Source organism: Gastrolobium bilobum, unplaced genomic scaffold (genome assembly GCF_033153095.1).
Source record: "Gastrolobium bilobum isolate Gb01-03AN ecotype WA unplaced genomic scaffold, APGP_CSIRO_Gbil_v1 utg89274, whole genome shotgun sequence".
Taxonomy (NCBI): domain Eukaryota; kingdom Viridiplantae; phylum Streptophyta; class Magnoliopsida; order Fabales; family Fabaceae; genus Gastrolobium; species Gastrolobium bilobum.
The window spans coordinates 52,509-78,822 of record NW_026896067.1 but is presented as its reverse complement, the minus strand read 5'-3'; the positions used below and the strand labels follow the sequence as shown (position 1 = coordinate 78,822).

The 26,314-nt window shown below is 34.8% G+C and overlaps 3 protein-coding genes across 4 annotated transcripts; 1 reads left to right on the top strand and 2 right to left on the bottom strand.

Annotated features, from left to right (window-relative positions):
- Positions 1–263: 263 nt before the first annotated feature.
- LOC133297596 (uncharacterized) lies at positions 264–3,347 on the bottom strand. The gene is made up of 7 exons (XM_061496762.1): positions 2,726–3,347; positions 2,590–2,628; positions 2,428–2,498; positions 1,725–1,789; positions 1,442–1,531; positions 1,249–1,341; positions 264–1,111 (listed from the first exon to the last, which is right to left on the bottom strand). Exons 1-7 carry the CDS (start codon positions 3,061–3,063, stop codon positions 710–712), a joined length of 1,098 nt encoding a protein of 365 aa, XP_061352746.1. The 5' UTR covers positions 3,064–3,347; the 3' UTR covers positions 264–709.
- A 5,733-nt stretch (positions 3,348–9,080) lies between these two features.
- Positions 9,081–12,296, top strand: LOC133297598 (annexin D5-like). Of its 2 annotated transcripts, none has more exons than XM_061496764.1 (6): positions 9,081–9,327; positions 9,906–10,051; positions 10,274–10,489; positions 10,866–11,081; positions 11,161–11,250; positions 11,868–12,296. In XM_061496764.1, the coding sequence occupies exons 1-6, from the start codon at positions 9,252–9,254 to the stop codon at positions 12,069–12,071; spliced, it is 948 nt and encodes a 315-aa protein (XP_061352748.1). In that variant the 5' UTR covers positions 9,081–9,251; the 3' UTR covers positions 12,072–12,296. The 2 variants fall into 2 exon arrangements, with proteins under 2 accessions (XP_061352748.1, XP_061352749.1); XM_061496765.1 differs by lacking the exon at positions 9,081–9,327 and adding an exon at positions 9,703–9,745.
- A 10,613-nt stretch (positions 12,297–22,909) lies between these two features.
- Positions 22,910–26,004, bottom strand: LOC133297597 (UV-B-induced protein At3g17800, chloroplastic-like). The gene is made up of 4 exons (XM_061496763.1): positions 25,916–26,004; positions 25,687–25,835; positions 25,130–25,425; positions 22,910–24,482 (listed from the first exon to the last, which is right to left on the bottom strand). The coding sequence occupies exons 2-4, from the start codon at positions 25,801–25,803 to the stop codon at positions 23,672–23,674; spliced, it is 1,224 nt and encodes a 407-aa protein (XP_061352747.1). The 5' UTR covers positions 25,804–25,835; positions 25,916–26,004; the 3' UTR covers positions 22,910–23,671.
- Positions 26,005–26,314: the final 310 nt, after the last annotated feature.

Below are 26,314 nucleotides of genomic sequence, written 5' to 3'. Positions count from 1 at the left end.
ACTGTTATATTATAGTATCCTTACCTTGCGGAGGAGTAAAACACGGCTTGGTCTAATTTTAATATGCTTCCCTAGCACCCACGAATTTCGTTTGCAAAGCCGCCGTCATATAATCAATATGATATGACTTTGTGCTTCAACAGCGAGAGCCCATTGTGGCCAATGCCAACTAATCATTAGGAGCAGATAAGCATCACGATGCCAATATCTTGATTTTAGGTATTGCTGCTCATGTCAGTCTAAGAATACTTTAGCATATGCCAACTAGAATTAATTAGATGAATTTTACTTACAATGTCGGAAATAATTTCAAATGGTGCTCATGTTTGGCTTTCATCCTTCACTTATGTTTTGAATATAAAAGCTCGTTTCATAGCAGCAAAAATGACCAAAGAGGGAGGGGGATCAGAAAAGGTCATACAAGCTAAAGGCCAAAGGGCCTAATTGAATTGTGGATTTTTGCTGTGCTCTATTGATAACTGGATTGGAGAAAGTGTCAAATCTCTGCCTAACTCTAAATGGAGCTGATAATTGGTTTAGGATTTCAACATTTTTATGCCTCGATCTTATAGTAGCTTCAGCTTCAATTTTCTTTCCTCTACACAGAGAGGAGGATAACCCATGAAATTGTTCACTAGGATAAGATGCTTCTTCAATTTTCATTGGTTGAAAAATTTCATGATATTTTCACCCACTGCACTACCAAACCTCATACTCTACTATTCAACCATTGAAGTATGTCCTGTGTGATAGCATCTCGTTCAGGTTCGAAGAGCAGGTCATGTAAGTAGCCATCATATAGTTTGATAGTTTTGTCAGATGAGGAGGCTTCTTCATACAATTTTTGAGAAGCATCGGGATCAGTTACAGAATCAGCAGTGCCATGGAGAACAAAAAATGGAACTCTCAATTTTCTCAGATTTTGCTGCAAGTAGCTTGTAATTCTGAGAATTTCATGGCCAGTACGTACTCTAAGAGGTCCAGTACATACTAACGGATCAGAATATTTAGCAATTAGTGCCTCTGGGTCTCGAGACACTGGCAACCCCTTCTTATATGCAGAACTAAATTGATATGTTGGCAGCAAAAATGAAACTATGGGGGCAAGTACCTGCAACGAAGAAGACATGGAGATGAATATGCCAACTCTGCCATGTTTTTTGCATTCTCATATAAAGTGAATATGTCAGAAGGTATCTTTCATAATCAAATAGATAAATTGGACGCGATCATCAAGTCTGTGCTCACCAACAAAATTGGATGAGAAGGTGCAACTCCAACTGCTGGTGACGTCAATACGGCACCAGCTATGCGCGCTTCAACCTCTGGATCAAGCAGTGCCTAACATAAAGATAGAAATCAAAGCTAAATCAATTTATACTTCTTGACCTTCTTTGCCCCTCACTAGATAGTTGCAAGAATCCTTTTTTATAAAAATTACCTTAAGAGTAATGGCTGCACCCGTTGAGTGTCCAAAGCAGAAACATGGAAGCCCAGGATTTTCTGTTAGAATCTTCTCAAGAAATACTTTCTATTTATCAAAAGGAAAAGATTCTTTATGAGAACAAAGGCATTTCAATCAGCAATAAAATCTAAAAATACTACTACTTTCTACCCACTGCATCTCTCTCTAACTGCTATCCCACTGTGCATACTTAAATCACAACACCATTTATCTATACATTGTTCTATAAAGTCTTGTAGATTCCAGTTCCAGAACATACCATATCAGAAACAGCATCATCAAGAGAATGGACATAAGCATGCATCCCATCACTTCCACCATGCCCTAAATGTAAACAGAACAGATAAAAATCAGAATTGAGCAAATAAACAGGAGACAAAAAATATTAAAACACAATATACTAGAGTGGAAAATAAAGCATCTAAGTTTCCAGGACAGATTTTAAGTCGTGGCATGGCCTGGTGAAGAACATACATCCAACTTTCTGAAATTTTCATATTCTAATAAACTGCTATATTTGAAACGGTGAAAAGGACTAGAGTGGAACATAAACCATCCAAGTTTCCAGGACAGATTTCAAGTCAAGGGAAAATACTCTCATCAATCATCATCAAGTCAGACACAATACTCTCAGACAAAATAAGCTTACTTGTAAATAGGAGCTTGAAATGTTACTTTATTGCACAAAGAGAACCCAAATAACTCAGTCCAGCAACATCCAAATATAGACGCAGATTGAAGTGCAGTGATCTGTAAGGTATATGAAAAAACGATCACTGTCTTCTATGGATTGCCTAAGGGAAGTAGTATATATGCAACGATGACATAAAAGTAGCCAGTAGAAAATTTTCACCGTTTTTGTTTTATTCATACTAAAAAGACATGGCATAAATCCATGGATGGAAATTCAAGAGCGATTGATCATATGATAATTCATGAAAGGTCATAAAGAGAAGTCTTACCAACCCAATCCATCCCATAAACCTTGAAGCCATTGGCATTGAGCTGCTTTGCAAAATTACTATATCTGCCACTGTCAGAGAATAATGGTAGGGATCACACGGATCAGGAATAGAATAAGAGAATGAGTTGGCAATTAAGCGGAAGGAAATTAAATTACAAACCTGTGTTCATTAAGTCCATGCATAAGAAGAACAACTCCCCTGCATAACATAAATAAATTAGCAACTTAGAAAAGAAAGAAATATAAGTAATCCATTTCCATAAATAAATAAAGAAGGAGGAGTTGAAGAAAGAGACCTGAAATTACGAGAGAGCGGAATCCAAGACTGGGTGAAAATGGTATGACCCCTTTTGGTTCGGAAGAGGAAGTAGTGCCTCAGAATAGTAGCATCGTCGTCCTCTAACACTCTCCGTATGGCCAAGGCCCTCCTAGTCCTGGCAGTGGAAGTGGAAGTGCTCTTCAAAGCCACTCGCACCACCGAACCTTTGCGGAATGGGGAGAGAAGGAGCAAAACGAGGGCGTTGAGGAGCACAAGCAGGTTCCTTAAGGCACGGAGGGATAACAATGCCCTGATGCGTCCGCTGGCACCGGACGTCAAAATCAGCGACCCTTCCTTTCCCTTCACTGTTGCCATTCCTTGCTTCCTTAATTTCTGATACGTACCATCAAACAACTCAAAATTCAAACCCCAAAAACGGACAATAGGAGGATAGCAGTTGTTGAAATTGAACGGACAGCCAGGATTTGGCACAACGATAGCTTGTTTATATTCTTTCTTAATTTCTTTGTTCAGAATCTTCAATCTATAGTTGACAGAAGCTTTGTTTCTTTCACTTTGATTTTGATCTGAATGGAGGGAAAAAAACAATGGAAGATTTTGATTTGGATTTGTCGAGGGACAACGTTGTATAAGCAAGGGGCACCACATTCCGGAAGGTGCAACACATTACTCATGTCGTGTAATATTAGGTCGGAGCTTCTCTTAACTGTCTGTGAGGTCCTGAACCTTTACACGTGGATATTTCCAAACCACATGACATGCGTCTATCTCTTCACTTTACACGTATTTCGTTTGCAGCGATAAAACATATTTTTTCATGGGCTTTTTGACCCTTTTACCCCTCATTAATTAATTAATAATCAATTTGTCTCTGATTCAGAACTATCCACCAATCTGCCCCTTTTAGTCGACTACCTTGATTTTTTAGTCGAGCAAATGGTCAAAATTCAGAATGTGGACTACACGAAATATAGTCGACTAGAAAAGCATCTTGATCGACTACATTTTTGGGATATTTAGTCGACTAAGGCACGATATTTAGTCGACTAAATATCGACTGAAATCCTATATTTTCCATGTTTTCGGTCTCATTTCGATTGTTGTTGTTGTGTAAACTAAAATAGCTCTCTTTGTTCATGTGTAATCCTCTCAATCCGATTGTATTTCATCCCACCATCTCTACAGCCCTAATATTGTGAAATCATTGTCATTGCACAATTCCAAACCTCCAAAATCCGAACCCAAAAATGAATTGCGGAGGAAGCAGGGGAGGGGCTTAATGTTTTGATGGTTTAAGATTAGAAGGCATTTATGGTTTAAGATGCTTGTATTTGATGTAATGTCATGTAATTGAAAAAAATGAACGGGTTGATGTCATGATGTTTGTATTTGAATGTAATGACGGTGCTATGTTTGGATCCAAGGTCTATGCCATTTTCAATAACTCACTAACGTCTGTGCAATGGAACTTTTGTACTAACATTTGTACGAATGAACCAAATAATAAGAACCACAAGTCATAGTCGTCCATAACAACTGACATTAATAACTTATATGTGTTTAAATTGTTACAATGCAGATTTGGTGCGCATACACCAACGTTTTGACACAGTACGTAAACCATGTATGAATTTAACTTCATCTTAGTTTTTTGACTCGGAAATATTATGCTCCCTAAGTCACACTCCCTTAGTGGATCAGTGTAGAGTGCAAAAAAAAGTGCAAAAAACATGTGTAAAACAGATTTGGGGTCCTAAAACCAACAATTTAGTCGATTAACCTGTACTGGTTTAGTCGACTTAATCGACTAAATTGTTGGTTTAGGACCCCAAATCTGTTTTACACATGTTTTTTTGCACTTTTTTCCACTCTACACTGATCCACTAAGGGAGTGTGACTTAGGGAGCATAATTTCGAGTCAAAAAACCGATGTGGACATTAAATTCCTAAAACGAAGTCGTATGTTGTCATAACGTTTGTTTACGGTTAACAATACAAGATGTAGCCTTTTTAAACACATATACTGATTTGCTGCGATGTGTTATGGACGAATGTGACCTGTTCATTATTGTTTTGTGCCGTGATGATCAAATTGCTAAAAAGGTTCCATTCATAAGTTATACAATATTGAAATGGAATTCAATTCATTACACAACATAACATAGATCCAAAAAACATAACAATTCTGCATTCATTAAAAAAAGTTACGGGACATCAACAACTTAAAGGAAATACATGAAAAAAACATAATAACATGATGTAAACCCTAAATCTACTCCTCATCCCTGTTTGTGTCCGTCTCCGAGTCGTCCTCATTTGACACATGACCCCCATCCCCTACTGCCTCAGCTACCTCCCCACCTCTTGCAAGCTCCAGACGAGCAAGCCTGTCTTCCACACCCTTAAACCTTCCATGTATGTGTCTAAACCTTTCATTCCCTTTCTTTCTCCATTTTTTATGTGTCAGCGCCATCTTTCCTATCTTCTTTGTCATTGCATTTATGCCCTTCATGACATCACGCAATGAAAATCCACCTTCAGGTTCAGCTATCTCCTCAACCTCAGCCACATCCTCCTCCTCCTCCTCATCCTCCGCCTCTGGCTCAACAATGTGGTCATCTGGGGCAACATAAGGAACCTCAACCTGGGGCATACCACTGAACTCCCACACACCTGATCTTGTGTTCTTAGTAATCTTGCACTGTTCCAATAGACGCTTTCCGAACTTGCAATTATAGCCCGTGGTCTTCTTCAACAGCTCAGTCTCCATGGGAACACCAAAGTGAACCAATATCCTCTGTACCAGACAGGCGTATGGAAGATGACCCTTATGTTTGGCCTTAAACATAAACCAACAGATATAGTGCCTCCAGTTCACCATCTGGGCATGTCGGATAGCCCACATAATGGGAATGTCATGTTCCAACACCCTGGAATGATTAAAAGATCGCGGAAACAGAACGTGGGTGAGGACATAGTGTAGTATACGGGACTCCACAACAAGCAACCCCACCGTATAGTGCAAGTGTTCCCCACGGACTCTTCTCTGCTCCTGCACGGCATCCTCTCGTATATATCCTGGAAGTACTACACCACTATCAGCGTCATGCGCCACAGTCTGAGAAGAGTCAAAATCATAGCCGAGTATCTCCAACCATACAGGTGCCGTCATGATGATCTCTATTCCACAGACCCTCGACTTCAGCTCGCCCTGTACGTAGCTGAGATTATGGTAGAAGGCCCACACCATAAGCTCTGAATACGGACATAGGGTCTCGGCCAACACCCTCAGATGTGCCGCCTCCAACACCCCCACAATTTCAAATCCCTCCTTAGTAAAAAAAAAGTTGTATCCAAAGATTTTGGAGAACATAACGGTCGGTTCAAATGGTCACGTACGAATGAAGCGTGGACGGCAGGGTCGTCCTCAAACAGGTACCCATACGGGAGGTCAACAGTATCAGGCTCTTCGTCTTGTGGCCTTGACGAAGAAGGCCGTTCTTGCCTATGCTTGGTGCGTCTCTCAAGTGACTCATTGCCCTCATCGCTTGGTCTTCTGCGGCCCGTCATTTGTTTAGGGTACCTACAATGAAACATGTCAGCATTTAACTATATCAAACATGTCATGATGGTAATGAAAACTTGCAACATAAGGGCTGTAAACCAAAAGCAAACTTTTCCCACATACAAACTTTTCAAACAAAAAAATTCACACAATGCAAAAAAATAAACCTTAGTAGATTAGGGTTACAAAACCTAAAACAAAAAATTTGATTAGGGTTCAAAAATTCGGACAGCAAACAAATAAAAAAAAATTTCAAAACCTAAAACACAATGCAAGTTAAGAAACCTTACCTATCCTTGAGATTTCACGATTTGGACCGTGATTTTGGTGCAATCCACACGCCTGAGGGAGGGGTTTGGGGCGTTCTTCAGCTGCTCCTGCGGATTTGGGGTTTGGGGCTCTCCTTAGTCGATTAGGTTTACTACACCCCCTTTGCCGAATGGGGGGGTTTTTAAAAAACAAATCCGTCAATATTTAATCGACTAAATATCGTGCCTTAGTCGACTAAATATCTCAAAAATGTAGTCGATCAAGATGCTTTTTTAGTCAACTATATTTCGTGTAGTCCACATTCTGAATTTTGACCATTTGCTCGACTAAAAAATCAAGGTAGTCGACTAAAAGGGGGCATGTTGATGGATAGTTCTGAATCAGGGACAAATTAGTTATTAATTAATTAATGAGGGGCAAAAGGGTCAAAAAAAAAAAAAAAAAAAAAAAAACCTTTTTTCATGCCTTGAAACATTCATCCGGCTACATTAATGTATGCATGTTTTTTCTTTTACTAATAGAATACTGGATAAATAACTTGGAGAAACATTTTTTCTTCAACATACCCATCAAAAGCTATGCCATCAATTTTTTTTATTCCTGTGCGTCTCACAATTTTTTTTATATCAGCGGGAGATAAAAAAAACTCTCCTATATCATAGGAGACATATTACCTATAATATATAGGATTACATGAGAAAATATCTTTCTTCTCCATATATAAGAAGCATGTGGGTTTTATTGATAAGAGAGAAAAAAATTCAATAAAACCCACATATTTATTACATATATAAAAGAAAAATGTCTACTCATATAATATATATAATTCAACGATACTGAATCCTTTCCTCATATCCCATGAATATTGGTAATATATTTTTAATGCTTTTTCCGTGTAATTAATGTTTTTAATCATGATCATATGCTTTATGATATAGAAACAATATTAATTTTAAGATAAAAAAAAGATAGCATATACTATTTTATAAATTAGTTAAGAATATATTAAAGAAAATCTTTGTTATATCTTAATTCTTAAAAAAAATAAAATCACAATTCTGCCTTCTTCTTTTTAAAAAATAATAATAACGTTATTTAAACGCATAAAATATAATTTAAAATAAAGACGTCATTTTATATTTTTTTATGATCGAGGTTATACATATAATCTTTTTCATTACAACTTTTTACCATCATTTTTGAATTAACGGTAATATCAAGTGACCAATGTTGATTCGATTTTAATTTAACCATAACAAAGTGGTTGTAAAAAAAAAATGTGATAAATATAAACTCTCCTTTTTCATAAACAAACATAAAAAATTTCTCATGAAAAATTGAATATGAAATAATACTTTTTTTTGGTAACAATATGAAATAATACTTCATTCTTTCACATTAAAGTAAAGTTAAGATTAAATATGAAATAATGACAAAATATAAATTAATATCTCCAACCAAAACGCGTTGTTTGACCAAATATTCTCATTATAATTATTTTTTTTAAAATGCCAATACAAGTTCTGAATTCTTAAATGGAATTAGGTGACCAAAAAAAAATTTATGTACTTTTTCTTAATTTTTATGCAAATCCCCTCGTCTGCTGTTCATATATAGTTCGATGCATGATATGATGCTTGACTAATCAGTAATTTATATTTGGATTCCTAAATTTTTTCATGCGATCGACTTCGTATTACATGAAAAGATTAATTCTCTTATGATATATATACTACATTTAATTTATTGAAATTATAACATGGCATTGATGTAATCATATTTTATGTTATGTTTGCATGCAATTTTATTGAATACAAATAGAAACAAGAAAAAGAATCGGTGAATTAAAATAAAAATCCTAGTCAAATTTCATATTTGATGTAATTAAAAATAAAATGACAAGAAAAGCGATACAACACTAAATTAAAATTACATCGTTTTATAAAATGATTCAATTTTATTGTGCAAAAGATATGACATAAAATAGAATGTAAATTAATATAAATGACATAAAGTATTGCTAGTGATTTTTTTTTTTCATATTATATATATAATGCTATTATATTTTTTAAAGCAATATTTAAGATTAAAAATATTGGTAATATATTTTTTAATAATTTTCCCTTATAATTAATGTGTTTAATCATGATCATAGGCTTTATGATATAGGTACAATATCAATTTTAAGATAAAAAGAAAACTCATAACATGTTATAAATCAGTTAAGAATATATTAAAAGAATTATATGAAATCTTATTTCTCGAAAATATAAAATCACAGTTCTACCTTCTTCTTCTTTTTGAAAAATAAGGTTTTATGAATTTAAAATTGAATATGAAATAATATTATATTCTTTCACATTAAACGGAAAGTTAAGATTAAAGTATTAATTAATGATAAACTATAAATGAATTTCTCATACCAACACGCGTTGTTTGACCAAAGATTCTGATTACAGTTTTTTTTTTCTTTTCTTAAACGCTAAGACTTAGTCCTGAATTCTTAAATGGAATTAGGTGAACCGATCCCCTAAAATTGGTTTGGTTGGCATCAGAATTGGTTTATTTATTTCTCTGTCGTTTTCTGATTGTGTGTTGCTGTTTGGTTTGATCAAACTCTCTTCTCTTTCTGCATTCATTCATTCATTCATTCATTCCATAGTGAAACAACAAAACAAACAACAAAAAGAGTTTTGAGTCTGATCTGATGTCTACCCTCACCGTACCCCCTCTTCCTCCTTCCCCCAGAGACGATGCCATACAACTTTACACTGCTTTCAAGGGTACTCTCTCTCTCTCTCTCTCTCTCTCTCTCTCTCTCTGGGTAATATGATTTGTCTGAAATTTCATTTTGACCACCAAGTTGTTCAACATTAGCAATATTGTAGGGCATACATACATTCTACTTAAGTGGGTTCAATTGATGTCTCATGGGATGGGATGGGACAATTTTATCATAAACCGACTCAGAATACATTATGTATAACCATGTACATAATATAAGCTTATATTATGTATAACCATTGCTTAAAGTATACATTCGCGGTTCGGGGATGGTATGTATACAAAAATCGTTTCTTCCATACATAAGCTTTTCTCAATGCTTTTTTAATTTCTTTTCCCTCTTTTTCCCTCTTTAAAGCCATGCTATAATCCTCTACTGCCGTGGTTCTTGTTTGTTAATCATTTACATGTTTACTGGTACTACATCATTCACAAAATTGAAAATTGTCATATGCGTTCTTCTCATGTAGAGATTGCTCTTGAAAAGTCTATTGATAGTATTCTTAGTAACTTAATATATGAAGCCATGTTCATCCCTGGAACCTTTTTCTTTTGTTCTAATTCTATACTTTTACAGGATTTGGGTGTGATACTAGCGCTGTTATCAATATACTTGCACATCGAGATGCTACACAGCGTGCCTACATCCAACAAGAATACAGAACAATGTATTCTGGGGAACTTCTCAAACGCTTATCTTCCGAGCTTTCTGGCAAGTTGGAGGTACTTATACAGTACTGACGTTATTCTCATGAACTCCATTGTAGTTCGTTCATTAATTATAGCGCTATTCATTTCCTGAGGACAGACAGACTAACCTATGTGTTTCTCTATTTAATAACCAAATTCTATGTATCTTGGAATTTAGACAAGTGAAAATGGCTGTGTTTTACTTTCCTAAGTCCTAACAATTTATGGTTGGTCTTGTATTTTTCTTTTAATTAGACTGCAGTTCTGCTTTGGATGCATGACCCTGCCGGACGTGACGCAATAATCCTTAAGCAGTCTCTAAGTGTGGACAAAAATCTCGAAACTGCTACTGAAGTAATATGTTCTCGAACTCCATCCCAGCTACAATATTTAAGACAGATATATCATTCCAAATTTGGCGTTTATCTTGAACATGACATTGAAAGAAACACATCTGGGGATCATAAAAAGGTGAATTTCATCTCTGTCCTTGTGTGCGTGGCTTTCATGAAAGACACCTTAGCTATCACAAATTAGTCACGTTAAGATTTCTCTGTTAGCTGAAAGTCTTATAATCGTTTTGTATGATAGTACTCCTACCAGTTATAGAGCATGGCATTAGTTAGGCACTTTCGGTTGTTTATTTGTAATGTGCAAGTGTGTCACTGTGTCTGTCTCTTGAGGCAAACCTTGTTCAGTTGTTTGTCATTGTTTCCCATTGGATGTAAAAATTCTGTCTCATTTGACCTTTTGGTTTCTTTAATAATGACGTCTATGAGTTCCTTCCCAGATATTCAAACAATGGAGCTGTTGTTACTAATACCTTTATCTAAAAACTTTTATTCAGATTTTGCTTGCATATGTAAGCACACCACGGCATGAAGGCCCTGAGGTTAATAGAGAAATGGCTGAGAAAGATGCGAAGGTTCTCTACAAAGCAGGGGAGAAAAAACTGGGAACTGATGAGAAGACTTTTGTGCAAATATTCAGTGAACGGAGTGCGGCACATTTGGCTGCCATAAGTTCTTATTACCATGGCATGTTTGGACACTCATTGAAGAAGGTAACTTTACCACTTTTATTTCCTTTATATCTTTCTCAAGGTCTTTTTGTGGTGCTTATTCAAACTGAATTTATATCAGGCAGTAAAGAAGGAAACATCAGGGAATTTTGCTCATGCACTTTTGACAATAGTCCAATGTGCTGAGAATCCCGCAAAGTATTTCGCAAAGGTATTCCCTTTGACTTCAACTTTAGGTTGCTTCTTGTAATATCATTAAACTTGGACTTCACACTGAATTTTTGGAGCAAATGATATAGTTGAAAATGTGATTAAATTTATAATCAATCAATATGGATCTCTATGGGGTACATACATTTTTTTGGCATGACTTATATAAGAATGTATCAACAAATTTCTCTCTCTCTCTCTCATATGTGATCAGAGTCAGAGCAACTAAAGATATCCTCTGAAATGCTAATCTTATCCTTTTGTATGACTTAAACTTCTGCAATTTTTGTGAATCAATATCTGCACTTTCTGATATACAAGGAATAGTGACATATTTTTTCAGAGGCTATTTTATAGGAGTAGGCGTCATTTGAACGGGTGTATCTTTTGGTCATTGGTGGCATGGCATATATTATCACTACCCTGATAGTTGTTTGCATAAGTGTTGCTTGTAGTGATGTGCTCCATTGTCTAGATCTTTGTCATCTTCCAATGGTCGAAAAGCAAATATCTTGTACTGATTTTATTCTAGCTGGGTTCTATAAGCCTAGAGTGAACCTTTTAAAATTTATTACTGCCGAGATTTGGAGATATCTTTTCACATTTGCCACCATGCAGGTCTTACGTAAGGCGATGAAAGGTTTGGGGACTGATGACACCAAACTTATAAGGGTGATTGTAACAAGGACAGAGATTGATTTGCAGTATATCAAAGCTGAATATTTGAAGAAATACAAAAAGACGCTGAACGATGCAGTTCACTCAGAAACATCCGGCCATTACAGGACTTTTCTTCTCTCACTTTTAGGTCCCAACCAGTAGTCAAAATGTTCAATGATGTTTTATGTGGAGTAAATTCACCGTACGATGTTTGAATAGAAGAGCAGTACCAATCTTTTCTTTAGTGATATTGTAAATCAGGTAGTACGTAGTGCTTTCTAAGTAATGTGTACACAAACTCGGTTTCTGTTAGGACTTCATGTATTTGCTTGTCTGCACGACACACAGATGAAGGATTATTGTGTATAATATACATATATATACAACTTGTGCTAAATTTTTGTTTCCATTATCATTATAATTTCTCTGCTTGGTTTCTTTTTGATTTTCTAACTTTGGCTAAGGCAGCATTGGTAGATTAAGCAATTGCTCAGTCCCAGTGCCCGATACAGAGTTGGTCTGCTGTGCACCATGGATAAATAGAATTAGGAAAGGAAGATAGTTAGCTATATACGGATACCCTTGATAAGGTATGTAGATAAGAGATAATACTCGACATAGCAATGGAAATTAAAAGCTTCCAATATCTCCTCTTTCTCTCACATTAGACGAAGCATAAATGGGATTTGTTCATTTTCTTTTTCTTGGCAAGCGCCAACCAGGAAACACTTGAGTACTATATCCAGATATTATAGAATAATGTACATGAGCAAATGACATGTAAGTAACAGCCAAGCATGGTTAAAATGATGAAGGGGATGAGGAGGAAGACATGATCTTTCTGATAAGTTGGAGGAGAGAGCGAGGAAGGTGAAGAGGTTGAGGAAGGTTTTTGGTATCCCGAAAGGTAGAATGGATAGTGAGAGCAGCTTGTGTGGAGATGGCATTGCCAAAGCGTGCTTTCTCATCCTTGATGGCTTCTTGACAGAGGCCGCAGACCCAAACCCCACAAAAGCGCTCCTGCACTCCCCTTATGTATCCTGTTGTGCATTCTTCCCACATCCCACAGCAACCACACTCTGCTCTCTTCACCACTTCACCACCACTAGCCATCTCTCTCTCTCTCTCTCTCTCTCTCTCTCTGTGTGACTGTGATATGCATATCATTGTTCTACTCTACTCATCGACTTAAATAATAAATATAAGAAACGAGAGAGGGAAATAGACAGTAGAAATATCTATAATGGGGCCTCTAAGATCATCGTGCTAAAAAACTTAGATGCAATGTCATGACATGACCCTATTTTGACCAGGTTCACCTTTACTTATTTTAAAAATATAAAATAAAAATGCATATGTCCAGGACATTGATATGATATGACAAATAGTAAAGAGAATTTGGGTTGCGAGTCAGATTGGCTGTCGAGTAACTTCTCGGCTTTTACACAAGTTTTTTCATTTTAATTTTGTTATATTGACAAATTTTTTTTATAAATTTACAAATTACATTGTGTCTTGGTTGGAGAAAAGTGAAAATATGGATGGATATCTGCATGTGGGTATCTAATAAAACCACGTTTGCTTGAAGGTTTTTAGTTTTTTTTCCCGTCAAAGAGCTTTCCTAGCAAACCAAGAAGAGGATCAAAAATTGGATATCTTCGCTGTAGAGAAAGCGTTTGAAGATATGGAATTTCTCTTCAAAACTGGATAAGTGAAAAAACTGATGAATGGCATGTCAAGTTTACCCCTATTGTGGTTCAAAGGATGTAATAAAACGGTCTCATTTTTACGAGGATAGTTTTGTAATTTTATTAAGTTTTCCCATCAATATTTTATCTTCAACCAAACACACATTCAGAAATTTAATTCAATTTTTCTGGTAAAATTTTGCCCAACCAAACAACTTTTTTAAAACTTTCCTATCTAACTAACTTTTACCCCAGATCTTTAGTATTTATATTTTCCTAGTATTAAAAAATTTATCCTCAACCAAACACTACCTAAGTGATAATACTCTATTCAAGAGTATAGTAGAGTATTATCGGTCAGATATAATGTAATTTGTAAAAATTTATAAATAAAAAGTTTGTAAATATAATTTTTCCTTTTTGACTCAAGTTCGACGCATTTATGTTTTTTTTATCTTTTACTTATTTTTTTACACATTGATAGATAAATTAGGAGTTTTCTTTTATAATTTTATATGCTTTATTTTCTTAAAAATTAAAAGTATAATGAATGTAATAAAAAATTCTTTTAAAAAAAATTAAGATTGAGCAACCTATATTTACTTTTTAAAGGTCAATGTGTCTTGGACTGTTCTCCATCATATTATGGAGCGAGATTACTACGATCAAGCCAAAAATTTTATTCGTAATTTTTTTTGTTTATGTAAATTATTTATGGTTTTCATTTTATTTAGTGTTTGCTTTTATTTTATTTTAATAAATAAAGCAAATATGTAATTTTTAAAATTATCAATATTTTTCACAATTAATATAAAATAACCATTGTTCATGGATGTATTATTGGTGCGGAGAAATTAAATTTCCTTTTTATGTTTATAATTAAACTCCCGAATATTATCTCATTGTAATTTTTATAATTAAATTTAAAATTAGTGATGATTCGATAATATTATTTGTTCTTAAATAAATTTTTTTATCGTTACAATGTATGTTCCACGCAATGAATAAAAAACTACATTGTGAAATTTTACTAATTATACAAATAAATCCTTATAATTTTAAATTTTAAATTTAAGACTCTAGTTTTTTAAAAATTTGTAATTGGGTCTCTATCAAATGATAATGTTGAGACTCCGGAAAATTTTGCTTATAATAACATATTTGAAAACTCGTATAAACTACAAGGACCTATTTGACCCAAAAAAAAAAAAAACTTAATTTCATAGTCGTAATTTATATGAATTTTCAAATAGGTTCTTATAATTTTTATTCATGGTTAACGGAATCTTAATGTAATTGGCAAGTAAGAATTTACTTAGAAATTTTTCAAAGGTTTAAGGACTCATTTACATATTTTAAAACTATAGGGACTATTTAACAATTGATGAAAGGGCAATATTTTTCTCATGTTACATGAGATAACATCGTCTTATGTAGAAACATAATTAGGTGGGTCTCACAATTAAAAGAAAAAAAATGCTGACTCGAATTTCGATGTGTGTATAACATGAGATAAAAAATTTCATGTAACATGAGAAAAATATTTTCCTTGATGAAATTAAAGAAATTAATAGAATAATTTTTTTTATTGTTGGTCACTGATTGAAGAATCTCACAGCTTCTAGTTTTCTATTTTCTGAATTCCAATATAATTTTTCATAAAAACATCGAAAATAAAAACCTAAAAAAGCAATAATGATAATATACAATATTTCAGAAAGAGTCATGATTGCTATTCAAAATATGAGCGACAGAAAGTAGAATGATAATACAAATTGCTTAAATATTACTATGATTTTGTTGTCAACTTATCAAAAATATTTTTTCAATATTTCAAAGTTAGTCATGCGTATAAGTTTAAAAGAATTTAATTTTAATATTTTTTGTAAAATCATAAGATTAAAACTAAATTTTGTAATAGTTATAAATAAGCTGAACAGATTATGGCTGTGCTTAAGCTTCCATAGAGTTTGTTTTATGGCGATTGCAAAAGGATGTTCTTTCATGTGTTCTAGAAGGACAAGGAGATCACGTAGCTGCAAGACATTCCAATACTCAAGTAACTATCAACCATGCATATATAGTCATAGACTCGTAATATATAAAATAGAATATTTACATGGTCCTTCATGAATGAGAGTGCTGACCCCTCCTATACATGATGGTTGTCAAAAGTAGTTCTAAGATTTTTTCTTTAATTAATAAAGGATAAGCCCAATACTTTGTGAGTTAAAATTGGATAATATATCCGGCACAAATTGAATTTAAATTAATTTTATTTATGAATTAAGCATATATAGATAGTGCTACTGCTTACTACCAGTACAATTAGAGAAAGGAGATTTCTACACTTGGCATTTTTTTTATTTTGTTCAACAAGCTCAACAATTTGGTTTCCCTATAAAAAAAGACAAAATCGTGTTTATAAATTATAGTCACAAAGACCCACCAGAATTATTTTAAAGTTATCATAAATGATTGGAGGTGAGCTTACGTGAGGCAGTGATCTGTCTAGCTACGTGCATGAATTCAACGGCATTAATTGGCAGATTCATGCACTGCACTGCACTGAAACATGACACAAGTTGTGGCCTATTTTTTTATGTGATTTTAAGATTTTTCTGTCACCTTTATTCGTTATGCACATGGTAACTCTCTCTTTTATCTTTCCAATGGTTTTCTCATATTAAAACTTCCCTTGTGTCTATCTCTTCACAGCACAATTATACAGGTAGATGAAATCAAAGGTAGATTTCAACCAATTCATGTTCCACGAGATATGCAGTTCCTCTGTCTGAGAAACACGGTTCTATGAGTTGGACTGTATCTCTTATTTAAAAAGTGAGACTAAATACATGCTAATTGTGAAAAACTAATAACTATTCCTTCTGTCATTTATTGCTTTATGACTTGATTTGCTAGACTTTCTATAGAAAAAATTGGAACCATAGCCTATGCTTGCATTGAGGCAAGTGATCTGAATGAACTTCATATATTTAAATGAATTGACAAATTCAATTCACACTATACTGGGAGCCATTTAAGTTGGGTAAATCTGTTTTCAAGCATTTGAATTTTTAATAATACTACCTATATATAAGAGGAATAGTACATTTTTCCAAATAAAAGTGCGGGTTTGTACGCAGCCATCAACATCACAACTCAATGATTGGGTGGAAGGCGTGGAACAAATATTGCAGATATTGATTGACATGCTTGTGAACTTTCTTCTTAAGTGTTTGGATTAACTTATTTTAAGTTTAGAAAAAAATATTTATTTTTAAAAGATAAAAGCATAAAAAATAAGCGAAGGTTAAAAAAAGCTACAAACTACTTATAAGTTAAAGTAAAAAAAAAAAAGTTAAAAATTGTTGGATAATTACATAAAAAATTTAACTTAACAGTACATATTTCAAAAAAATTATCTCTCTCTATCTTTATAACTCTTCAATTTAAAAAAAACACATAATTTAAGAAAAACATATAAGAGTTTAAAAAAAAGCTTCTTCTGGGAGCTTTTAGCTTTCAGCTTTTTTCCTCATTATAAAAAAAGGAGCTTTCATTATAAGAACTTTTATCAAAACCTGTTTGGCCTAACTTATATTTATACTACCTTCTAGTTAATCCAAACAGGTACTAACTAAACTCAAGCTAAGCCAACCATCATTCTCTTTCATATTTAAATTAAAATTCAGCATAATTTCCACGTGGAAAGGCATTATATATTAAAAATCAATAACATTTTAGATATACATCATTAAAAGCAATACTCGAGTAATGCTGAAGATATAATCAGGTTATCATATTTTTAAAGTCAGGCAAGCCTGGTCGGCTTACACAGAAACCTAAACAATATCCATTTTCCATTCCGGGCTATCTGACGTAAGCAATATTGAAGGCCCGTTTGGAATAACCAAATGGGCTTTAATAGCCTCAACATTCAAGTTTACTTAATAACATGACTATTTAATTTGTAGTATTTTAGAAATTTTGATATTTTCAAGTCTTGTGTTGCGTTTGGGCTTCGATTTATGTTAAAATTGGTATTAATGTTTTGATCCTTTGGGATATTGCTGGAAATTGGTATTAAAATTTCTGAAGTAAAGGAAATTCAGTTTTCATTTTTTTTTTAATTTCTATTCTCGGGAACAGAAATGGATAGAAAACTCGTTTAATAAAATCAGTTTATTATTTTGTTCTCGGAATGAACCTGTTTAATTTTTGTGCTGGGGAATAAGGTTGGCAAAACGGGCCGACCTGGCCCAACCCGCATTCAACCCGAAAAAACGAGTCGGGTTAGGGTTGGCTCGGAAAAAAAAATGAGCCAGAAAATCCAACCCGACCCGACCCGAGACGGGTTAGGGTTGGCTCCCGGGTTGGCTAAAAAATATGGCTCGTGAATTGGCTTGAAAAAATAGCTCAAAAATTGGCTCGCGGGTTGGTTCGTTTTCAGCCTATTTAAATAACTCTTTGATATTAATGCATAAGCTATGTGGCTTCCATCAGCTTAAACAAAACGTTACAAAGTGAGAAATACAAGCAAAATATATTTTTTTTTTTTGGATTACATCCAGGTATCCTCACAGCCGATAGCCATGAGACTAATCCCTCGCCCCCGGTCAGCGCACAAACCGATAAAGAGCTGGCCACGGAATGCTTTCCATTCACAAGAGTTGGGGTTCGAACCCCCAACCACTTGCTTAAGGGACAATATGCTGAACCATCACGCCCACCCACGAATTTGCATCAACATCAAGAAACAATCAAAACGACTTGATACCAATTAGGTAAGATATTTGAACCAAACAGCGTCAGCACAACCTAACAATATAAAATTGACAGGGATGTGAGAAGATTAGGGACTTAGGTCTAGAGAAGGAAGAAAAATGATTACAGTATGTGTGGATTTTGTCCATTTTTATATATTATATTTTGTATTTTTTATAAAAAAAAATATATATCTCAACCCGCGAGCTGGCTCGTTTGACCCGCGGGTTGGCACGGGTCGGGTTGGCAGCTCATTTTTATCAACCCAACCAGGCTCATTTTTGGTGGGTTACGAGCCAACCTAACAGATTGACACGTTTTTGCCAACCCTACTGGGGAACAGAAAAAAGAATCAATTTTTTTTGCTTTTTTGTTTCCGAGCACAAAATGAGAAACACTTATTTCTCTCAATCACTCTCCACCTCTACCGTCATCACCACCACCACCATCATCTCGACACGACCGCCGCCACCGTCGTACCACTAGTGCCGTCATCACCACCCCCCGCCACCACAATGCCACCGCCACCTCCACTCATTACTACCACCATGTCACCGTCACCACCACCACCACTATCATCGTCACCGTCACCACCATCATCGCAACCACCGCCATCACTACGCCACCGCCACCACCACCGTCACCAATCACCGCTACCATTGCTGCAGCCACTACTGTTACCGTCGCCACCCACCGCCACCATCATCACAGTCACTACCGTCACCATCACCACCGTCGCCACCAACCACCACCACCACCGTCACAGCCACCACTGTCACACCACCACCACCACCACCACGCCATCGCCACCACTACCATCACAGCCACCACCGTCACCACCACCATTACCACTGCCACCACCACCACCACCACCATGATGGCATCACAACCACCATCACCATGCCACTGCTACCATTGTCGTCGCCGCCACCAATGCCACCATGATGGCATCACAACTGTTGGGTATGGCTCATACTTCACATGATGATGTTGGCCCTAATTGTCGGGGTCAGCAGAAAGGCAACTGGAGGCTAGGTAATGTTTAGGCCTCTGTTTCTATTGTAATTTTCTTAGCAGTTTGGGCTTGGGCCCATGAATAGCTGCTGTTAGGGTTTATTGTAATCCTATTTATATTTGCCTTGTAAACCGAGAGACTTGTAACGAGTGGCGGTGAGGTGATTATAGTACAGACAAGCTGGACGTAGCCTATATTGGGTGAACCAGGGTAAATCATCGTGTCAATCTCTCTACTCTTATCTCTTTTTCTGTTTTCTCGATTCTGTGTGATTGTCGATTTCCAACAACAACTACCATCATCATGCCACCGCTACTATTGTCGCCGCCACCAACCACAACCGCCACCACCATTGTCGTAGCCACTGCCTCACCTCCACCACCATCATCGTTACCACTACTGCCGCCGCTGCCACCATTACTACTGCCATCACCGCAGCCACTATTGTCACAACCACCTCCACCACTCCCGCCGCCACCACCACCACAACCACACCATATGAAAAAGAAAGTGATGATACAAAAAAAATTTATATTTAATAGGAATTATTTTTTATTATATTATTTGTTGTGTTATCAAACATAATTCACATTCTCGAAACAAAAATAAAACATGTTATGAAACCCATTTTTTTCTCCGAAACTGTTCTAAGGCACAGAAATAGAAAAGAATTGTTTTTTTTCAAAAATAGTGCTAGGGAATAGAATGGTTATCATGCACACCCTTAGCTTCTTAAAATGCAAAACGTTATATATGAAAGTTGTCAAACTCATAATTCAATTTCTTGCTTCTTTTTCAACAGCCTAGACAAACAAAATGTAAATATATTTATTGACATTAAATTTAGTTTCTACAGTAATAGAAATACTCAAAATATATACATGAACGGAAATACAATATAATATAAAAATTCAAATTAATTAGAATGACTACAAAATAAAATTAATTTTATTTATTATATATTGATATTAATATTCAAATAGACATCAAATCTATTTGAGAATGATTAGAAAACAAATTCAATTTTATCATATTTTAATTTTTTTCTCCAATTTTCAAATCTTAATTCAACTATTCATATCTTATTCATTTGATTTTATATATTGATATTTAGATAGACATTAAATATATTTGAAATTGACTAAAAAATATATTATGTTTAAATCTACTTTTTACAAATACACTTCTTATATATCTTTCCATTATTTCATATTTTTATATTTTTTAAACTAATTTAATAAAATTACCATTTAGGAAAGTTAGGGAAAAAAAACATAAATAACTCTTGTAACAATATGATGCTACGTATTGTTAAGTATGACTGATCAAACATTATAAATATAATATTGATAGTTATTTTTGAAAAGTGAAGGGGTGATCACTCCTTGACCTCTTTTGGAGTGAAATCAAGTGAAATTCTTTGTCTCTGGATGCTCAAGTGTGCTGAAAAACTTGACGATGGAAAAATTCTCTGTATTTGGGCACTTGAGCACCCAGTTGAGCGCTTGCGCGTATCCCGAAAACAACATGCACATAGTTTAGTAAAATTAGCATAACTCGAGCTACAGATCTCCGATTTGAGCGTGGTTTGAACCCACGTGAAGCTAACAGAGAGATCTATAACATAGTGTGAGATGAGAAGTATAGAATTCCTAATTTAATAAAAAGTGAAGATAGTTTAGTATTGAACTAGAACAAAATAAGAATGAGATATTAAGCTTAGTTTTAATTATTCCCCAATGTCATACAGTTATGGTCGCGTAACTGGTTATTTTAAATTCGGCGTTGTTCAAAAGAAAAAATAAGTTAGGTTTTAAAAAGATAAAGAAAAATCTATCCTGATTTTTAATTGAACCAATGTGATTGTAACTGTGCTTAATATCATAAATCAATGATAACAAATCGGTTCTAGAACGGGTGTTACAGTAGTGTAGTGAGAACTTATCATATAAATAATCAATTCAACACAAAAACTTAAAGTATTTATTGAATGTCACTTTAATAATTTTATAATATTTTTTTTCAAACATATAGAAGAGTTAAATTGAAAAATAAATTAAGCATAATGTACTAAAATATTTAGAAATGAAAATTTTAAATACTCCTACTAACCTATGTCAAGGATTAATGAAAATACAAAAAAGACCAATACAATATTTTAAATATATTAACCTTTGGCCGCTCAGAAAATTTTTTTGACTCCGTCCATGCTAATGTGGCACCACCTAGTATTTATTAGCTAATATACTTATAACTTATGTAGCTGAATTTTCAGTTGAGCATTAAATTAAACATTTAATTCATTCAGTTTTTCTTATCACACAAAAATAAAAAAGAAGGTATTTTCTCCCAATAATTAAAGTTGTATAAGAGTAGGATACCAAAAAAAAAAAAAAGTTGGATAAGAGTAGGGAAATTTAGCAATCGCAAAATATTCATGAGCCATCAGCATTTGATGAATCTATTAATTCTGACAGCATCTATCTATATTCTATCATAAAATTGTCTTGAGAATTATTTAATATCATCAAATACATATTAGTTTTAAAAGAAAATAATGGAATAAAGATATTTAAAAAGACAAAGTCTGAGTGCAGGTAAAAAATAAAATTGATCATGTAATAGTCATAGCATATAGTATAATTATGTTAAAAAGTGAAAATGTGTTTTAATAAAAATAATAAATATAAAATATAAAATAAACATTAGGTTAATTTTTTAAGAAAATATTAGAATAGTAAAATAAAAAGGAAACAGTATTATACTGTAAGTGTGTCAAGAAAATTGAATCTAATAATAATAATGATAACATATAGTGTGTTTTTGAATTTGACAGAAATATTATAGTATAATATTGTAAGGAGTGTTTACCGAAAAAAAATTGTAAGGAGAAAAAGATTAAAAGATTGAAAAAATTAAAAGATCGTTTTTGATAAATTTAATAAATATTCAACATAAAATTACTCCATCTAATAAGTAAGATAATGTTTACCCAAAAAAAATAAGTAAGATAATTCATTTCATAGGTAATTGTGGCATTTGTTTCTAAAAATATAAGGAAGCTTTTATAATTTTTATAATAAATGAAAAGTCTATGAATAAACTTAAAATACATTAACAAAAAAGAGTGATTTATTCAATATATTTTGAAAAGATTTCCTAAAATCGTGTTATTACTGAATGTAAAACTTATACGGAAAGCTACTCTTTTTAAAAATAAAAATAAAAATGTTGTAACTTCTTTCTAAAACACTGGTAACTTCCGTAGAATTCCCTATGCGTTGGGGGAAAATTGATTCCACACAATAGAAGTGTGATGTAATCCATGTGCCAAAAAGCAGCATTTTCCATTATTCCAGTTCTTAATAGGGGGAAATGTTGGACAGTGTGTTCCAATTCTGAGTTGGGGTTGGGCCAAGCGACCCGAGCGAAGGCTAAAGCTGCTTAGCCCCGAACACCATCCAGATGCAGACATCATAACCACCAGCATCAAGCCATAAGGGGTGGGGCTGCTTGATTGAGCTAGTAGAATGTGAAAAGTTACAATATTTGCAATAAAAATGACTTTATACTTTGTTATATATAACAAAACTATGTTACAGTTACAGTAGAAAATAAAATTCACTTCAGTAAGAAGTCATTTTCATTGGGACCTCTCTTTTCAAGCTCATCACCTACTCGACCAAGCAAACCCATAATCTCATATAAACAAACAGTATGGTGCAATACCTACATAGCAAATTAAGCCACCTTAACCAGATAGAAAAGGGGAAAGAGAGGTAATGTTGGGTATATTAATAATATAATCCAATAGTATGTTCACATATAAGCCCAATAAGGGAAAGCATGATTATTTGGGTCCATATGAGCTGGAGCCCAATAGCTTGTATTATATCTAGGGTTTCCTAAGCTGGAGGTAACACTGTTGAACATTCCAAACTTGATGTCTCTTGGTATAATACTTCAAGCACCTCTAAACCCTTCTCTCTCAAACTCATAACCTCCAACAGGTAACACCCAACCATTATACAACATGACAATCACAAAAGCAGCAACTTTATCTGTAAGGATTTGTTTCGGGTAACAAAAAGGGTAAATAACTAAGTAAATATCTACCTTGAAGATAACCTTCCCTTCATTAATGAAATCCAGAGCCACTATCACTATATAGTATATACAGATCAATTAGTGAACAATATTTGGATTTTTATTAGTTACATTAAATTATACTCCATTAGTCAGTACCAATCCCCAATAAACTATGCCTTGGGATGTATGGAAGAAAGCCGAACTCAGTTTAAGACAAAATGGTACCTTGAGTCCACGTAGCTCTCGACATCCCAGAGAAAAGAGCCAAAAGTCACAGCCTCTAAAACAAGTCTCTTTAAACCACCAAAGCTAATTTTGATGTTTTCATCCTTTGAAGAATCGATTGCCCCCTCAGGTGTTATGACGATTTCAGGTCTTCCAAACAATGCCTCTGTGTGCTTCTCAATAATGCTCACAGCCTCTTTGGATCTTATTGTTGCATATCTCTGTAGGGTATCACCGTCAAAGGACATCACATAGTTACGCAACCTGGTCGGCTTTATACCATAGCCAAATCCACCAGGACTGATGTCACCACCAGACCAGGTAGATAATTCAGGATGAGACATAACTTGAGAAGCTCCCTCTCCACTACCAGGCCTTGTATCATCCATGACAGTTTGATGAACACTATTCTCTTCTGGAAGAATTTTCATAGTCTTCTCCAGTTGGAACCTTTGGTCAACTCGCTTGAGAAAGTAACCATACATCACTGATGCTGCATAGACCTGCCCTACCCTGAGTTTGCTGATTTGAGCAATGGATGTTAAATCTCCTACTCTGTTGCCCAGAATGAGAGACAAGTGGTTATGGATCATCTCATATGCTTCAGGTGAGTGAAGCTGCTCAAGTTTCCCATTGGTGTTAGGCCACGAATCAACTATACCAGATGTATCAGGGGTTATGGAGGGTATCAGAGAAATATTAGCATCCATGAACTTCTGCACCACCAGAGCGTACAAGATCTCTTCCAGAGCTTTCCTCCTTTCATTAGCCTTCACCTCGGAAATTCTCCTGAAGTTTGGAAGCAAGAACAATGGTCAACAGCCGACTTGTTTTAACACAAACACTTTCAGATTTAGAAAACAGTGGAAAGAGGTATTAGAATAAAAGGATTCAACCGTATGGAATAATTGATGATTGAATATTGTATTATTGACTACTGATATCCTTGTGGAATTAAGGAAAACAGTATGAGAAAAGAAAAATGAAAGAAACAATGTTCCAAGGCTTTCCGTGTCCCAACTCCCAATTTCTAACCTCTCAATAGGCTTCTACTGTGCTCCATACCCCCCCCCCCCCCCCCTTCCTTTCTCTTCTATTCTCTCTTTCCATCTCCCCTATTTATTAAATATTCCCCATTAATACAGGATTACCCATGATTGATACCCATAATACATAATCTCCCATGACTGATACCCATTCATTCGACAAAAAGTGGCACAAAAATTAAATATGCGGCACCAGACAAATTTTTATGATACTATATAGTAAAATCTAAACTGTAAAATACATAAAAATATTTTGTAGTTTAGAAGCCACCAAATGGATTTCCTTTCATCGAAATTATAACAATAAGCAAGAATGTAACTTCCGAGATTTATTAGCAACAATGAAATAAAATGGGCAGAATAACAGATATCATCACGTATGCAACAAACCTGTACAAAACTAAATCAGTGCCTGAAGCAGAAGGATCTTCCTTTTGTTTATCAGCATCACGGTCAGTTTGGAGCTGCTCAAGCTGCTGGTCTACCGCAGCAGGCACAAGATGCGGGTGATTTATCAAAATCTGAGAAAGAAACTGCCCAATTGGGGATTCCAGCCGAAGAGGAGCAATCTTGGCACTTGATTCAGATGAGTCCCGAGACGATACAGCTCTGACTACTAAGCCTCTTCTACTTCCAAAAGAGAGCCTCCTATGACCTTGCTTGGGGATAGATACAGAGGTGCAAAGCTGCCAAACATGAAGAACAATCAGAAAGAATGAAACTAATCTCTTTATGCGTGCAATTGCAACTTAATTGGTTGGACTTTGAAAACTCAATTCATTAAAAAAGCATTAAGGCGTTCGTTCCAATTCTAAACAGTGGGTTCCTAATTCCAAGCGAAATAAACTACCGACAGACAGTCAGATATTATCTCAACAACCATCAATCCATCATCATATCAAGCATAACAAACAGAACACGTAATCACAGCAACTGCGATTTCATACCTTACCGGAGAACCGAAAATTGGAACCAAACCGAGCTAAGCAGGGTCCATTCCTCGGTCTTCCTAATACGATCGAAGGAGTTGCCGGTGATCGGACGGCGGTCGCTGCTACGTCCATTTCCAGCTCTAATAGGCAAACAAAGGTTGAATCTACACATGAAATAAACAAATAAACCTAAAAGAAAGACAGAGATAACAAAGAAAAAACAAACAAGAGAAAGCATGCAAACCTCTGAAGAAACCCTAGAGAGAGAGAGAGAGAGAGAAACGATATCGATGACTCTATTCTATTCCGACGGGCGTTGATCGGAGAACTTGTGCTGCCACGTCAAGTATTTATGTGGCGTCTCCTGTGCTTCTCCTTCTCGGACCCACTCATAGTCAAATGACCATTCAGCCCCAATACATTTTATAAAGTATAATACCTTCTTTTTATGTTATTTGAATTATTTATTTGCAATTTTTTTTTTAATAACATAAAAGTGTTCTCCCACCATCATTTCTAATTATTTTGCTAGAGTATGGTCCTACCTAGCTCTTATTGGAAATTTGGAACAAAATATGCATTCGACCACTATATTTATTTGCATTGGAACAGAGAGTATATTTATTTTAATTATTTATTTACA